Raw genomic sequence first — 17,515 nt, 5'->3', positions numbered from 1 at the left:
TATTACTTACATGATCTTGCTGTTGTGGAGACAAATTCTAAGAAATTGTCCCCAATATTTTGTAAAATTAACACAATATAAAATGTTAACCCCGATTTTAACTCTACTCTAACCCCAGGGTCCGTAATTAAAAAACAAACAAACTTGAATCCACAGAATTTGTAGTGCTTGCATATTGATATGATTTAGTGTGGCCATGCTACTCTTGAAAAGAATTTTTTTTTAAATTCCTATATATTCTCATGTAAAACTTTGAATCCCTAGTTAGCCCCAGCCTACAGCCCCTGGGGCCATGATTTTAACAAATATGAATCTGCACTACACTAGAATGTTTGCATGTTAATAGTGGTTCTTGAAGAGAAGATTTTAAAAGCATTTTTCAAACAATTCAAACTCTACTAAATGAGGAATATTGCATACTAATCATACCCTGCTGTTCTTCAAATTTTCTCCAAAATATTTCCATGTAAAATTTTGAAACCGTTTTGTTGCCCACTCCTACATGTACTAATGGGGAATTGATTTGAATAAACTTCAATCTGCACTACATGATGCTACTTACATATCAACATGACTGATGTAGACTTGTTTTTGAAAATCTTTTCCTATATATTCGTAAAATCTTGATCCCCTATGGTGGTCTCATCCTAACCTTGGACCATGATTTGAATTTTTTTTTTAATCTACACTATTTCGGTAAGTCAATATTTTTTGACCTAATAGTTCTTGAGAAGAAGATTTGTAGATGACCCCGTCTTAATTTTAGCTTATCTTCCCTTGGCAGGGTATATGGTCATTAATTGAATAATTATGAATCATCTTTACCCAAGGATGCTCTGTATCAAGTTTGGTTGAAACTGGCTTAGTGGTTCTATCTAGAAAAGATATCGAAAATGTGTCAAGTTTACAGACGGACGTACGGACTACAGTGGTCAGAAAACCTCACTTGAGCCTATAGCTATATATCATTATCCTTCTAATATAACTCCGAAATTACGAAATCATTATCGATATTGCAAAATTTTGTTTTACAATAAAAAGGAAAAGAAAAAAAAGAATACAATTACATTTATATTAAGGTGCAATTTTCTTGCGTACAATTCGTATTAACTCTAAGCAAGTTTCAAAATTAAAAGTGAATGGGTTGTCGATATCATTTAAAGGAGGTAAAAAATCTTATTGACACTTAGGGACTGATTCACAATTTTCACTTTTAATGATCAAAATCTACTGTTTAATGTTTTTAAAAGGTTCTATAAAAAATAACGAGTATGGCAGAAGCTCATTATAGAGAGTTTATCATTTGTTGTGTTAACAAATATTAAGGTATTTCATTGTTTACAAAGTTTGAAAAAGGTATGGTTATCGATCTAAGTTTATGATATCAAATTTTAAATATTATTTAGGTAAAATGTGCAATTTAAAACTTTTAAAAATTTGAGTATGTGCAAAATTAGGATGCTTTGAATTACAAAATTAGCATTTTACTAGTTTGTTTTATAAACATACACAATGCTCCAGTCTTGTTTACATAACACATAGTTAAGGCTAAAGTATTGCTCTTATCCTTGCATTAGGTAAGTCCAAATTTTGGTTGTCACCTTTAAATGAGTTATATCTTTAATGTTCAACATCAAAAATAAAAATATTTATTTAAAAAAAAACCCCGGGAATCAGTCCCTTTAAAGTTTTGTAACGGTAAAAATCAACACTGTATCCGTGAATCGGATATCCACTATTGGTGTTCTGGGCGTAAGCCTACTGTAAAGTCCTTGTACAGAGAACAGAGATAGACCTACGTTCCGGGTATCATGGTTACATTCTTCATCTCTCCAACATTCGAAGGTTGACAGAATCCGCTACAGGAAACGACATTTCGTGCCTGGTCCAGACGATGACAACATCACCGTATGCCCAAGCTGCCAACACGAGATCGTTGGCACGTCGAAGCTCACACCACTCAATTCGACCTCTTGCACCGTCTTTCATCTCAAATTTACTCGGGTCATTTAACCTGAAAATTTTACGTCGATAAGCCCGGTGTAATTATTTAAAACCGTAGATTTTTATGTTATTTTAATACATCACCGTTCTAAAAAATCTCGGCATCAGTCAGACACCGTAATGGAGTAATACAATCGAGGGCGTTGTGTTTATAAAACACGGGCCGTGTAAGGAACGCATGAAGCATGCTAAAATGCTTTTTTAAAATGGCTTTAATTCAATCTTTATTCTGCATAGCCGTAGTGAAAATATATGGATTTAAATCAAAGCCGTGGATGAGACATCGTACATGCAAGAGTCTCCAAAATCCTTATTCAACAATTTAGTGTACCAGATAATAAAATACTAAGTCTATGACTTGATTATCATCAAACCATTTAATTCTACGTGGGGTGGGTCGTTTGTTTACCGCTAGTCAACTATACAGCGTAAGTTATGATATATGATTCAAACAAAACACTTCAATCCGTGAATCGCAGCAAAAGCCAACGACTGAAATTCACAATGGTTATGCTTGTGTTACCAAAATGTTCAATGGCCTCCCAGACCTCTGTACTATCAGTGGAGTGATATAGTCGGTCCGTCTCTCTGTAAATGCAGCAGTAGGTCTGATTCGATCGTTTGAATTGTTACTTTGTAGATCCCGGTAGAAGGGATCACTCCGCTATTCAGACGGTACCGCCTTATCGGCAGAACATTTATTGGGGTCACTAACTGCCATTGCTGGGGGATACATCATTCATAGACCAGAATTCCCCGGTTCATGTCGATTGTGACGTAGCTTTGTTTATGTTGACCTATTTTGAATACCCAATCCCAATCAACCGAAACAATTATTCTTTTATTTGTTTATGTTTAAAATACTTCTGGCATATCAAATGATATAAAGAAAATCCATGTGTACGAATACTTTTTTTTTGGACTGAAGTTGCTTCTGACTGATAGTATTTCTCGGCAATCAATGGAATAACAATACGGTATAGCCCTGAATAAACCGCACAGATTCACGTCAGATTGGAATATCCGTGAGAAACCCAAACAAGATCTTTGTTAGGAGAGACAATAGAAGAAAAAAAAAATCCTCAGCAGAGCACATGTTAGATATAAATTAATGAGAATAGAAAATAATGTCAAAATTCAGTTCTCCTGACTCTGTGGAATGGGATAGTTTTCTCGCACTGTTTGAGTCTTCGTCACAATTCCCTTTATTTCTCATGACGATCGTATAACCATGGGTAGATAAAATAACTTATGAAAGTGTCAAAATCTACTGATAAAAGAGACATGTCATCACAATAGTTTTATTATCAATAAAGAAATAATAAATACTACACCGTATTTACACAAAACAGTAAAAGTTCGACAACATATTCATGTAAGAATCTATTATATAATGCAATAGGACGGGCAGGTGTCTCGCTGTGTTACAGCTAGACAACACCGACAATATAAGGGGTGGATGCAAAGTTTATTTATTTTCTAAATTCGTTCTAGTTTTTGTTTATTTAGGAATTATCATTCAAATTTCAGGAACTATGCATTCAAAGAGTAAAATGCTGGATATTTTGTCAACGTAAACGAACATGGCGAAAATTCATGCATGAACTCATTTTATGAGAATTGCTGTGGTGAAATGACTTCAATTCGTTATGTATAAACCGAATGTTCATGAAAACATGCATTCCTTAAATGATCACATACTACGAAAATAGCAATATATTTTACCCCAATCAATCTATACAATAGTAAAACAGAGGCAATATAACCATTACTTCACTTACATCTCAACATTTACACAACACTCTGATCCCATTACATGAGACAATACGACTGCACTTTCGCAGTAATAGCAAATGCAATAAATATATCTTTTTAAAATATGTACATGAGCTTATAAGTTATCTATGTTATGCACCAGTGTAACGGATTTGGGCGGAATATACAACGGAAACGGACCTGCCACCATTCATGTTATTCCGCACAAAAATAAGAGGTCTGCATTGAATACAGTTTGTTAATGTGATTGGTTGGGCAGGTAGTGCTTCCGTCTTGACAGCTGTCTATTCTAGGTGGAACGGGTGACTCTGCAGAGTCGTCTGAAGTCTGCATTTCCAAAAATAGATTTCCGCTGCTGTCCATGTTTGAATACATTGAACCTGTGAATGATAAAATATAATTTAACTGTAGCCGTATTCAGTGAAATGCGTTCAAACGTACTCATTACTTTATAGCTTTAATGCACTGAGATATCTAGAAACCCCCTGACCTTCGTTGTCGGATGTGGGTTTGCTCATATCTTCATATTCCTGAAATCCGTCCTTTTCCCCATCTTCACTTCGCAATTTTCTTTTTCGTCCCTTCTCGTTTGTTTCTTTGCTGCCCTTCCGTGAAGTTTTCTTCACCTATAGAAGCAAAACCATATAAGGAATCTGCACACATACCCTCTATTGAAAAATCCTGATTTTATCAAGGAATCTGCGCGCATACTCTCTATGGAAAAATCATGATTTTGAATAAATTTTAAATAAATGACATTCCATAACAAAATACAAAAATCGACAACAAAACGATAAACAATAATAAAAGCCATTCAACCAATTTCATTCCTATCAATCTTTTAATGATACCCCTCGTTATCTGCTTGTCATGCTTATTAATTACCTTCGCTCTCTGATTCTGAAACCAAACTTGGACTACTCTGATGGTTAACCCAGTTTCTGCTGCCAATTGTTCACGCACCTACAAAACAAAGCATGACATCATGAGCTCTGATTTGAAAACAAAATTGAAAGAAGTATCTGACTTTAAAAAAAAAAAAAAACAAGATTCGGGAATTTAAGGTCCGAACCTTGCGGCACGGTTTGGGATTGGCTTCAAACGCCTGTTTAAATTTCCTCCGTTGACTCGTGGTAAGAATTGTTCTTGGTCGCTTGGCCTGTCGATCTACGTCCAAATCAAAATCTTCATAACTATCGCTGTCTTCATCCACTGAAAACAAATTAAAACAAATGTAATAATTACTGCACGTGCATTTGAGGGTGGCCGCCTAATTAAGTCTCAATGAGCTATCCTTTTTTATTGCGTGCGCTATCTTTTCATTATTTTCCCTCAGTTTGTTACAAAGTTAATTAGATTTTGGAGCCAACACAAAAATGGTTACCATCTTACTATCAAGTTTGGTGCTGGTGCAAAGTTTAGTAAAGAAATATTTACAAATTACATTTTTTTTCGATGGCGAAAATATTTCGAAATGGTTCAAAATACTTACAAACGAGGAAACAGGTTAATCAGGCTTTCTTTGAATCTCGTTTATCAGTAATTTGATAGGCAATACAAGGGAACTTAACACATAGCGATACTTGAGAACCAATGACTCGTGTAACTGCCTAAATAAAACACAGAACCGACAACGGGGGAGGGAAACCATTATTATTATATTTTTTAGAGCGCCGAAACAAACCCGATACGCAGGAGGGGGATGTAATGTTTAAAACCGTACATGGTAAATAATGACCGACTAAACCCTGCATTATTTCACTTAAAATCGGGAAAAGCGAATGGCTGGTTTCAATAAATAGTTTCAACCAGGGTAAAAAAAACAAACAGTTACACAATCATGGGGCGGAGGACTAACTGTGCTGTGTGCCAAGAGTTTCCTAGTCAAACAAGCACCGTTGTATTCCTGGATTTTCGAATTAAATAAATTGACAAATGTATTGAGGTTTATTGATTCGGCTGCCTCGCTCCTGTGGACGCAGAGAGTCTTGCAGGGGCGACAGAACAAGGCTTTTGTGGACTATCCTAAAGCAGGCCTGACCCGGTACCAGCTCAAAAGAAGAAACACGTGTGGATTTTTATGTATCTAACACTAACCTTTTTATCAAACGGGCCTAAAGCATTTGTTTAAAAGATTCACTTGAAAATGACAATTTAGAATCGTTACGTCGTTTGAAGAAATAAGTTTCTTTGCTTTGTGTTCCCCATGTGTGTGTGTGTCAAACCACGATCTCCAGGTTTTACCTTCCATGACGAAGTGTTCACGAACACCTTAGATATACCTGAACATCTGTACAGGTATTGAACGTAAACATGTATGATGAAATAAAAAGCGAGGTCATTACATTATAAAAACATAGTATAACGAGAGAAAAAGGAAACCCGGTTTGGAAGGTGAACAAATTATCTATGACAAGTTGTAATGGAGGTATTGTCCCATTGCATAAATACCCGACAGAAATTTTCTTTAAATCGGAGAGTACTCTTGAAATTCCAAAAGAGAAATAGTTTTGAAAACAAAGGACAGAGTTGTATTTATGTGTTCAGCGACAAAGAATCAAAGTAAAATGCCTAGTGGTTAACAAGCTGTATTTGTTTTATCTCCCCCTCAAGTCGACACTAGAACATTTAACTTCACAGAAGAAGGTTACTGAGAGAATAGAAGAGAAAGACAGTTATTGAGGGACAAAGTTTCTCCTTAAGAACCCTGCACAAGGTCTCTAGAGCTCTCACTGACTCGCAATCACGAAACAATGGGCAGAAAATCTGTAAATATACAGTGCATGTTTTTTGCCGGTTGTCTACAACATTGGGCCATTGTTATCCCGCTACCACAAATAAATCAGTAATTGGCCCGGTAGTCCACGGAGGTTTAGACCCCAAACTCTGGTGATCATCCTTTCTTTTTTTTCCCGTGTACAAACATTGACACACTTTTGGTTATGTTAGAGGGTACTTAGACGGGTATCCTGCATATTAGCACCATAAATATTGATGAATCGGCTTTAGACATGAACAATATGTATTGTGCATAACCAGAAGTAGCAATCGACAAAAACAGCCTATAATAATATTTAAAGGAAAGTTTTACAGCAAATTTTATCTATGACACATACGAACTCCCGGACAAAAGAAACTTTTAGTCGCTAAGTATACTTTTACACGATAGAACATTTTTATAACAAACGTCTGTACTGTACAAAGATTTTCGCTTCAAATACGATATCAATGCATAATTTAAAATTTTAATCTTTTGAAAATACTGACAATTGAAAATAAGCCTAATAATTTTTTTTGACTTTTTAATGATACAGATTGTGTATAACTTAAATTGTGTGTGAAATCACCATGCTCTGAGTTGATGTGTTTGTTTCTGCGAACTGGCTTACCTTTGGGGCTGAATGATGGTATATGGAACTCCTTATCATGGTCATATCGACAAAAGATCTGGCTGTCCCTGATGTAGAATTCGTTTCCATCTTGCAGCACGTGTCCGCACTCCACGCAGCGGAAACAAGGCAGGTGGTAGGTGTTTGAGTACACTCGACGGACCAATTCGTGTGGGTTTATGCTGAATCCGCAGCCGCTGCACCGCCCGCGGAATAATCTATGTATAAAACAACAATGTCATCAGTTTCTTTTCTACCATTGACAAAAAGTAAGTAACACGATGTCAGGTTTCCAGTTCTTTGAATAGACTTCTGCATATTGATTATTGTGTTTTTGTGAGTTCCCCTAACACCAATCCAGTGACGAATTATCGCGTAACAGAAGATGGAGATTGTTTTATCATGGACTTGACACAAATGTTAACGTGTTCAGAACCCAAGATATCTAGTTATCGTCTGAAATCGTGTCCCGATTCTTCAGGTCAAAGAGGTAGCAGACAGAGGAACGTGCTGATTACGTAAGAGAGTACTAGCATGTGATGGGATGGTGAACCACGCAGACTGATCATCCATGTAGTACTCAAAGTAGATAAAAAATAAGCAAAAATCTGAACGATACATAATCCAGTAAAATAAATCAAAAAACGAAATAAACTGTTATGATATTTAAAATTTCATCAAAGCAATATGCATCATTGTCAAGTGATGAAATTCAAGTACTAATGTAAAACTGGTAGGTAGTGACTTTATCGTGACCCAGTCTCTTACAAGTGATGAAATTCAGGTACTAATGTAAAACTGGTAGGTAGTGACTTTTTATCGTGACCCAGTCTTCCAACTTGAAGTTTTACGCGCGTGTCACTTCGTATCGCCGATCATTTCTGTCGCGATAAGCAATCAACTGACATTAATAGCATAATTACGGCCTCCATCAGAAATCGTAAGCATAATATCTAATACGAATACCCAAATTGTCGAACACAAGAAGAATTCGCGTACAATTTCTTTTCATTTTGGAACCTTGGTATGTAAAAATCATAAAAGAATGAATTTCTTCTCGAAATAGACGAGAAAAGAACCGTTTTTGTTATCTTTGAAATATCACAATGTAAAAATTGAAATCCGTTGTGTTTTGAGAAAACTTTAATTGCATATTGGATACAAAAAAAAAATTGGCACTCATTCGCAATCCCACTTCTCAAAGTAAGGTTCGTTGAAAGAGAAGAGTGTTTCTCCTCGAGGGCCCAATAATAAATAACAGTCGCTTTCACTTGCCACCGACGAGTTTACATTAAACTCAGATCAAGAGGTACGGGAGAGAGGCCTGTACTTGAGAGGCCATTTTAGTGAGTGCCGTACAATTCTATACATATGCACTGAAACAACCACAATCTCAAAATCAAGATTTCATTAAATTCTTCATTAAATGTACGCTAGATTTCATTAAATTCTTCATTAAATGTACACTAGATTTCATTAAATTCTTCATTAAATGTACACTAGATTTTGGTCATTTTCAGGATATTCGGAATTCGGACCATACAGCTTTAAGTTTAAGCTGCAACAAAAGGGATTTTCAGAAGAACCAATGATGATTAGAAGAAAGATCGCAAGATTAGGGGTTTTATGCTGTGATATTTATATTTTTTATGGAACAACTTCGTGTGAGTGATTAAAAAGATGAGACGTGTTTTCATTTGTTTGCTTAACAGTAGAACAATGCTTACCGCTAAATATCACAAAATATATAAACAAACACTTCAACGATGTTTCAGGCACTCCAAACAACACCAGATAAAAGTCAAATACACAGAAACAAGGGATTTTGGGGGGTTGGGGGTACATGTTTAACGAGGTAATCAAACGCGAGTATACCCCCACACATGAACAACATAAATATGACATCATAAAGGCCTTTACAATATACGTGACATTGAATAAATTGTTACCCTGTAAACCCCGCATCAAGCTGTATACCTGAAGAGACTTGAATGAATTCAATATATTTGAAAATAAACATTAACAAAGCTTGAACTACAGAAATGAAATGGGTCTTTCCAGTTCAGGTTTCTCATTCAGACACAGGTATTATATCGTACTCATAAATGTTACCTGTTTCTGGTATTTACGTATTTCTAAGATACCTTTGGGTGCAGAAAGCGAGCAATAGTTTATCAAATCCCTACTTAAATCTCTTGACAGTGTTGATTAATTGGGAATTGATAAGGTCATTACATCGGTTATCTATGTGGAAGTTTAACAATGAGTCGGCATCAATGGCGAGAGCATCCCCCTCTTATTTCCTTTCACCGGTAATGTCTATTTCATCACGGACTATCAATCTTGGAAACAATGCCAGTTCTCAACACCTTGGATCCCATTATGTCCGAGAAAACAGCTCGACGGAAAACGAAAAATCTGCGATCAAATTCTTTATTCAATTTATTTTTCAAATATTTTTGAGTTTTGTCAACTTGAAATCAGCCTGTATTCATATTAGACGTGTCGTGCAAACAAATCGAGACGAAAAACCTCATATCAAAACCATCTCAAATGCTGAAAGCGAAAGACTCGACCATTCATACTGAGAATGAGACATTTGCAGTTGTAATCGGATCAATTGAATTGAATTTTAATTTTTTGAATTAATTTTTTTCCTTGAAAAATAGGCACAATAGCGTTTTAAATTTAAAACTCAATAGAAATAAAAGATTAAGTTGAATTCTTCTAAACATGTGTCACAAAGCCGGCGGAATTCGTTACGCTGTTTTTCCTGTAGAGTTTCCTGCTATCGCGCTATAAAACACCAGTATCGCTACCCCTATCTATATCGGTACACATACAAACATGTTTTATATTAGATGAATATCTGTGTAAATTTGGCAATCAGCATAATTCAACTATTATTTCTCAAAAGGTCGAGGGACATTCAAGTTTGCAGCTCTGCAGCTAGTCCACACACGAATGGCTTGTGAAGACTGAAATTCATTTCAAATTTCTAGGATTGAATTGAAAAGTTTCGATCTTAAAAAAATTTCAAATTAAATCTTCGTGAATGAATGACCAAAAAAAAAAAACAACAACAAAAAAGAAATAAAAATAAATTAATAAAAAAATAAATAAATACCCGCTGAATGATTTACCGTGTGTTTAAGAGAAAAGAAGCAAAACAAAACATCGGAAAAATAAACTTCCAACTGAAAACGGAAGCAATCACTGGTGGTTATAAATATTGACTGTAACCATGTTCTTTTTGTTTTAATGCCAGCGACATGTTTACATAATTTGTTTGATTTTAGAAATGTATTCGTTGTTTTACGGGACAAGATGTTGGAGTACGCAGTTTGATGTCTGAGGTCGGCAGCAATAACAACCAGAAAGCTCCCTCTCGCTGTTGTCGTTGGTTCATTGTGTTTTTTTAAAGGCACAGTTTCCCCCATTATATAATTTGTCAACACGGAACGGATAGATAAATACAGATGATTTTTCCGTCAAGTGAGGGCGAGACAGCTGAAGTGTTTGACTTCTATAAAATTCGTTTTTAATTATACATAGAACTCCAGTGGGTACTGTACACTACAGACATCCAGACAGACAGGAGTGGATGAACATGTCAATATAATTTCCTATTAAAGTCATTTTCATGCGTCAGATTCTAACACGTCAGCTGGCATATCCAGCTTGTTTACTATGTAAAGGTGAAGATAACGAACAGTGATCAATCCCATAACTCCTATAAGGAATACAAAATTAAGAGTTTGGCAAACAAGGACCCCTGGACACACCAGAGGTGGGATCAGGTGGCTAGGAGGAGAAAGTATCCCCTGTCGACCGGACACACCGGTCGTGAGCCCTATATCTTGATCAGATAAACAGAGTGATCCGTAGTAAAAATCATTCATCAATATCGTCATCTAACTTGCATATATACAAACGTCAATGACATCGTATCCTAAGTTTAAACGAAAACTGAACTCACTTGTCGTAGTCTGATTTGCAGTAGAGATGGCCGTTCTTGCTGTAACATGTTCCGGTGAGGGACAGCCGACAAATTGCGCACTGCAAACAGTGTTCATGCCACACATTGTCATTAATTTTGAACAGGTATTTGTCACGGATTGGATAGCCACACCCGGCACACATTTCCTCGTGGATGCTCGGCATCTCTATCTCTATAAAAAATGAAGAAATATATAGATGATTTTCTCCCTGCTTTAGCAAGTACAGTAAAAATATTCTGTGTGTTTCTGCAGAAATAGAGCTTAAGAAAGTTAACAAGTTTCTCTCTGGAAAAAGAATACAACGATTGCATTTCATGCATTTTTGATAATTCTAAATAATGTTAACGAGCTCTTTTCTGTCATTGAAAAACAAGAACTGTCGACATTGATTTACACGAGCAACCCTTGCGCTGACTTGCGCTTGATGGTACATATGACGGTCTCACAATAATGAGCGGAAGTCCGTTCAACAAACCGGAAGTAATTGGACGTCTACTGAATGATGAACACGGCATATGAAAGAGGTTGTGGTCATTGCACGGGTACCCACGGACGTTTTGTCCATTTTAATTTTTAACAGATATGCTTCTTAATGAATACCTATCATGTATCCAGACAAGGCACACGAGAGGCTGTACATTCCTATACCCGAGAATTTTAATATCTTGCCATGACGAATTCCACATTCCTAACCGCCAATCGCAAGAAAAATTAGCTATTTCAAAAGGTGTGTTTTTCAATTGTAGTAGATAAGATAACAGTGTAAAAGTACGATAAAAGTAGATACTATTTGAAAACAAACATCTTGTGATTGTCATTACTTGACCATATGTAATAAAATATCAGTCGCGCTTTGTAAAACAATCTATTTTTACCTTTGTGTAACCTTGTGCGTTATTTCACCTTTCATTTATATACATTTCTTAAAATAATTATAATCATTTTATGTTGATGTGTTGGATTATTATAAACTTGACACAAATATATGATTTTTATGAATTTAAAAATAAAAACCTCACAATTTCTTGAAAATCCAGTACTGAAAATGTTGTATTTTTATGAACGCAACTATATTTTTAAAAAATGTATTAATAATATAAAATCATGTAGATATGAACGATCAGAGGTATGATCTCAGTAAATTCGTGTATGGGAATAATTTAAAAATCTATAATATTTTTATTGACGTGAAATTAAACAAACTCATTCCGATGTAGGTTATCAGAACATTTTGTCATTTCAAATATTTACTGAGAAATGAAAATAATAATAATAATAATGCACTTACTCTCATCCAATAAATTCAAGATATATAAGAGATGAAAATATACTTTAACCAAATTCTATTTATATCAATTATAGTTATGAAATAAAAATTGAGAGCAGTGAAATAAAGAGAATCCTTACCTATACAGGGTTAGAATTATCGAATATTTCATACCATGTTTATATCATCAACAGCGACAAAACGTGAATTCTCAACGAGTCTAACTTGAACTAAAAAGATTTGGCAATCTAACACTATTGGACACTTCAATGGTCGCTTCATATTTGCTATTACCTCAACTGTGGTCATATTCGCACCTGACTTGTCTGTTTAAATGCCTTACCTTTCCGCCACCTGTGCTGCGAGAGCCGATCGATAACGCTTAAAATTGCTCCCTCTCATACAAGTTTCCGGGTAGATCGTGAAGACGGCCTACTGCAGTCTCTGTCAGTCCCTCCGTTTTTCTCTTAGAATCTGTCCATTTGAATTGGAATTCCAGAAAATCTTAAATCAAATCAAAGGAAACTCTTTAAGTCTGTTTCCGGTTGGACTTGACAAATTTAGCGAGTCGTGCTAACATTCAGGCCAAAACAAACATAATCAATGTTTGTCATGGTAAACTTAAAAGAAAAAAAAAAACCTGGAACAAGGATACATATTTGAAATGATTTTTAAAAAATGATATATATTCACAATATTGACCACTTTTGCTTTTCGTAATCTATTTTCAATCACCGAGATATTGCAACGACATTTCAATCTTCAATAAAACGCTTTCATGCATTTAATTCACTGATTTAATTCAAAATATAAAATGCAGTTTAAGTGTTACACAGTTTAAAATGACAAGACGCTGTAATATCTAAAAAGGCATTTTAGAAACATGTCTGAAAATAATATTAGGCCATTATAAGATATTAGTCCCTGTTTTACGTTTGTGCTAAAGTTTCAATTATAGACGGATTTTAATGATAAATTCATATCACCAGCCATACAGGTATCCGTTCTGTGCAATACCAATTCAAAGAACACTCAAGTGGTTGTTGGGTCTGCATTGGATTCCGAAGGAAGAGTTTAATTTTTACCTTAATTATTCGCCACTTTCTCATATACTATCCGTTGTATTAAGAAGCAAATTAATCACTCTAATGTAATATTAATCCTTTTTCACAATGCACACCCTCCACACCATTTCGCCAGCAATGTAGTTGAAAGGTAATTCATAAAAAGCCAGCCACCCGATTGGTTTCATAGCTAGCACTCGGTAACATGAAACTGTATTTGAAATGTCAAAATGTTTAAAAGCTTGCATACAAAGACTGAATATTTTCTATAACATGCAAAGGTCATCACTAACGTCTTTTGGGGCAGTCGAGGAAAGAGTTCTCAAACAATTTTGTACCTTTTTTCTCAACTCTTACTGAATTGAAAATTCACAGAGAAAACAGTGTAGGATAGTCAGCTTACGTCAAAATGTTCATGCGAAACCCTGTCTACCCAGAGTACATGGAACAGGATCTCTGTGAAAAATAACATATCTTTAAATATCTGATAATCATACGAACAAAATTAAACACAATGTGAGGATACCAGAAAAATCGAAAAAAAATCTCGTATATCAAAATCTAATTAAGATTATTCGATGTTGAACGGAGACAAGTTTTGAAATCACACTCGATTGTGATTTGAAGCAGGTATCTAGAATATTGTATAGAATTTCTCATTTTGGCGTGGTTTTTTCTTTCTTTCAAAAATAGCACAAACACTGTGTTAAGAAGGTAGATGGATTTTATAGCGCGACTAACGTTCAAGTTTTATGGCTGAAAAAGTCAACTGGATTTTGAAACGTTTGTTTACAACATAAAATATCAACCATAGCTTTTATTCAGTTCAATTTAACTGTTAATCGTGCTAAAGATGTCTTTGCAATTTTTAGAAAAAAAGAACCGTGACCCTTGTTTATTGCAATCTAACGTAAACTACGGATAAAACGGATTTTTTAAAACTTCCTAGACCGTATCCGGATACGTGGCATAAGTATGTAGTGACGAAGGCTGCTAAATTAACAATTCTTAGGATAAAAGATACACTAGTATATATAAAAAGGGGACGAAAACATCAACAAATGACCAAACTAACTCACTGTTCTGGCGAGGGTCTATTCTGACGTCGCCATGGTAAACAATAAGCAAGTCCTAGGCATTGTAAAGAGTGGCCTTGTGGAGTGGGTGCCGGGCAAGGAATGTGATTTTTTAATCCGCATGTGCCGTATCCCAAGATTGACAAGCCTCGTCACGAGATGGGGGTACAGTTTAGACCGAGTTTATGCCGTTTTTATGGGTATAAACACATGTTTACGGTTCTTTCTCTGTATTTGGGCCCGTCATCGCCTGATAGGATCAAACACTTTTACCAGTGATACGGTATTTAACCAGACATGGATGACGATCAAAGCATTGTCGAAATGTTAGTAATTGTGAATTATACAGGTAAAACGGTACGAGAACGAGAGTGAGTGAGAGAGAGATTGAGAGAGAGAGAGAGAGAGAGAGAGAGAGAGAGAGAGAGAGAGAGATTGCTGTAGGGTATACATCAAAATCTATAAACAATACTAATGTAAATTTATATTGACTATAATGACTGACAAAATCGTATGGTCCACCTCTAAATTTGTGAAACGAAGATTTAAAAGACAGGACTCAAGTTCAGCTGGAAATACTAGTACCAAGAGTTGCTAAAGGTCACTCGCGCCTGAAAAAAGATTCTACCGCAAAATGATAACCAAATATAGAAATGTTGGCATTACAGTAACTGTTGATACCATGGTAAAACTGTGATATCAGAATTTGGTATTGGAAATTGTAATTTCTCTTGTAATAATTTTAAATGATGGCAAATGCAGCCATAGTAACTATATATAAACCACCGATATCATCCGAATAAAGAACAAGCTATTTATTTATATTGTGGTATCCGACTTGTATATTTCTCTTTTCTTTCTTTTTTAAAATATTGGTATAGCGATGATATCTACATGTTTTTATAGTGTTATCTTGATAAATACATTTCGAATTCAGTAAAATTTTATTTCGTTAATAATACCAAAACTTGAAACTAATATGTTTTGTTATTATTCTATAGTATTTTTATGTGTTGGAAGATTTTAAAAGCGCAATATCATCTTTTAAACACTTATTTTTCTATTTACCAACATAATTCCTGAAAGTTAGCAACTCTCAGAGTTAGAAAGTAATTAACAAGTTTACAGAAGAAAAATATTGTTTTTAAAAATCGATCGGGTTTCTTCCTGACCTCGTTGGTTCTACAGGCCAGAGATTTTCGACCTGACAAAATAGTCTCTATGAAAAGAATTGCATCACCACAGTCTCGCACATGGCAAAGCGTCCGGTAGAACGACCTCCCTATAATCCTATTGTTCTAACCACTTTGTAGTGGCATAATCTTTCAATCAGGACATTTAAACACTATATTGTTTTACCAATTGTTTAGTTGTACAGGACATATTTTAGTGGACCAACCGCTAGGTGAAATGGAAAACTAACCGTTATAAGGATCTTGCAGTAAAAATGGAAAACGACATCTTGAACCGACCTAAATCAAAGTTGACTCGAGACAGCATTTCAATGACATTTACAGCATTATTTTATAGCTATGTAATTTGTTCTAGAAACATTTTCTTTTATTAACAGATACAATGTTATTTTCTAATCGCTGCTCTCTTTTTACTGATTGTTTTCACAACTACAGTAGTTTGTTCTCAGACGAAAGTGTTTGCAAATACTTAATTTAATCACTTTGAAAAATAAATGAATCTTGAGGAAATAAATTTCCATTGAATGTTTTGATTTTTGACAATTTTTTCCTTGTTTTTATGGACGTTTACCTCTAAATCGAAATGCACAGGGAAATTTGATAAGGTTCGTCAACAATATTTAAATCAAAATACTGCCAAAATATAAAAAAAAAAGTATGAAAGATCGATTAGTGGTGAAAATTTCGCTGCATGTCATTTGATACAGACTGCAGGTGTCAGCTCCTTGCTCTTTCTCCGCCAAAGTCTCAAAACCATAGCGTCTGTCCATGATGATGACAGTTTTAAGGATTCTATTTTTTTTTTATTTTAATGACTGCAATGTACCGGTTATATAACTATGTACATTTCCTAAACCTTGTGGAGTTCAAGTCAAGTCTACCCCGTTATTAAAGGCTTATTTATGCACTTGGGAAATACATTAGTTTAATGTAACACAATGGATGTTGTTTTTGTTGCTGTTTTCTTCAGAAAACATTAAATATGACATCAATTCATTCATCTACCTGAATAATTTTATTCAAATCAATAAACTGTTGAAAACTAGGAACACCTTAATTACAATGGATTTTCACCTGCTGGCTTTTATTTAATAGGATAGACATTTCAGTAGATTACCACCACCTCTTTTTAGTGCAGTAAGCTTTTAATAGTATTTTCAAGAAAGCAGAACCGTCCCTGTTAAAATTCTGATGACAGACGGATATAAAGTACTTTTAAAAAACGTAAACATTTTTTTGACTTACCTGCTATGTTCGTTAGTTTCCAAATGCTGTCTCGATACCAAAATGATCTCGTGAAAAAGGAAGCATGCAGGCAGAGGACGGGATCTGCACTTCAATGTCTTTTTTATTCTTAAAATTTGTGTTGTATTTCAATACATTTTATAACTCGCACACACAGAAGACATATGCATAGCTAGGTCGCTAGTCGCTTTTTATTCCAGTCACTCACTCCGTACAACTTGGGGAAGTAAGGCTGGAATTCTCGTCGTAAAGAGCACGCCTACCGGCAGAGATTGACCGCCTCTCCAAGATAACAAAGACTGCAACGTGCGCTATTGAAACACATTTTAAAGGTGATTATTTATACAGGTGATTGGCATGTGTGTGCAGAAATTTAGAAAAAAAAAATTCTTTTTGAGGGATTTAAATGCATTGTTTAATATAACACAGAAAAGTATCGTATAGATGTTCGGAAATTCATGAACCTGCATAAACTCATCAATACACTGTCATCCCAATGA

At 35.1% G+C, this 17,515-nt stretch overlaps 1 protein-coding gene across 7 annotated transcripts; it reads right to left on the bottom strand.

Moving 5' to 3' along the window:
* Nucleotides 1–3,289: 3,289 nt before the first annotated feature.
* On the bottom strand, nucleotides 3,290–17,265 carry LOC125678300 (LIM homeobox transcription factor 1-beta-like). 7 transcript variants are annotated; one of them, XM_048916653.2, is made up of 9 exons: nucleotides 17,016–17,258; nucleotides 13,905–13,957; nucleotides 12,781–12,941; nucleotides 11,149–11,341; nucleotides 7,170–7,387; nucleotides 4,853–4,992; nucleotides 4,666–4,743; nucleotides 4,271–4,406; nucleotides 3,290–4,160 (listed from the first exon to the last, which is right to left on the bottom strand). In XM_048916653.2, exons 4-9 carry the CDS (start codon nucleotides 11,331–11,333, stop codon nucleotides 3,976–3,978), a joined length of 942 nt encoding a protein of 313 aa, XP_048772610.1. In that variant the 5' UTR covers nucleotides 11,334–11,341; nucleotides 12,781–12,941; nucleotides 13,905–13,957; nucleotides 17,016–17,258; the 3' UTR covers nucleotides 3,290–3,975. The 7 variants fall into 7 exon arrangements, with proteins under 7 accessions (XP_048772610.1, XP_056011396.1, XP_048772609.1 ...); XM_056155421.1 differs by having other exon boundaries at nucleotides 14,581–17,234; XM_048916652.2 differs by lacking the exon at nucleotides 13,905–13,957 and having other exon boundaries at nucleotides 17,016–17,265.
* Between the last annotated feature and the right edge of the window lie 250 nt (nucleotides 17,266–17,515).

The sequence above is a fragment of the Ostrea edulis genome, chromosome 2 (assembly GCF_947568905.1).
Source record: "Ostrea edulis chromosome 2, xbOstEdul1.1, whole genome shotgun sequence".
NCBI classification, from domain to species: Eukaryota; Metazoa; Mollusca; class Bivalvia; order Ostreida; family Ostreidae; genus Ostrea; species Ostrea edulis.
The sequence above is the reverse complement of the archived record's forward strand: the minus strand, read 5'-3'. Positions and strand labels throughout refer to the sequence as shown.

Bases quoted from the DNA above. Each gene is read 5' to 3' on its own strand.
- LOC125678300 (XM_048916652.2), bottom strand. From the start codon at position 11,333: ATGCCGAGCATCCACGAGGAAATGTGTGCCGGGTGTGGCTATCCAATC. The intron at 7,388-11,148 runs GTGAGTTCAGTT...TTTTATACATAG, and splicing joins TGCAAATCAGACTACGACAA to ATTATTCCGCGGGCGGTGCA. The intron at 4,993-7,169 runs GTAAGCCAGTTC...ATTTGTTTTCAG, and splicing joins ACCATCATTCAGCCCCAAAG to TGGATGAAGACAGCGATAGT.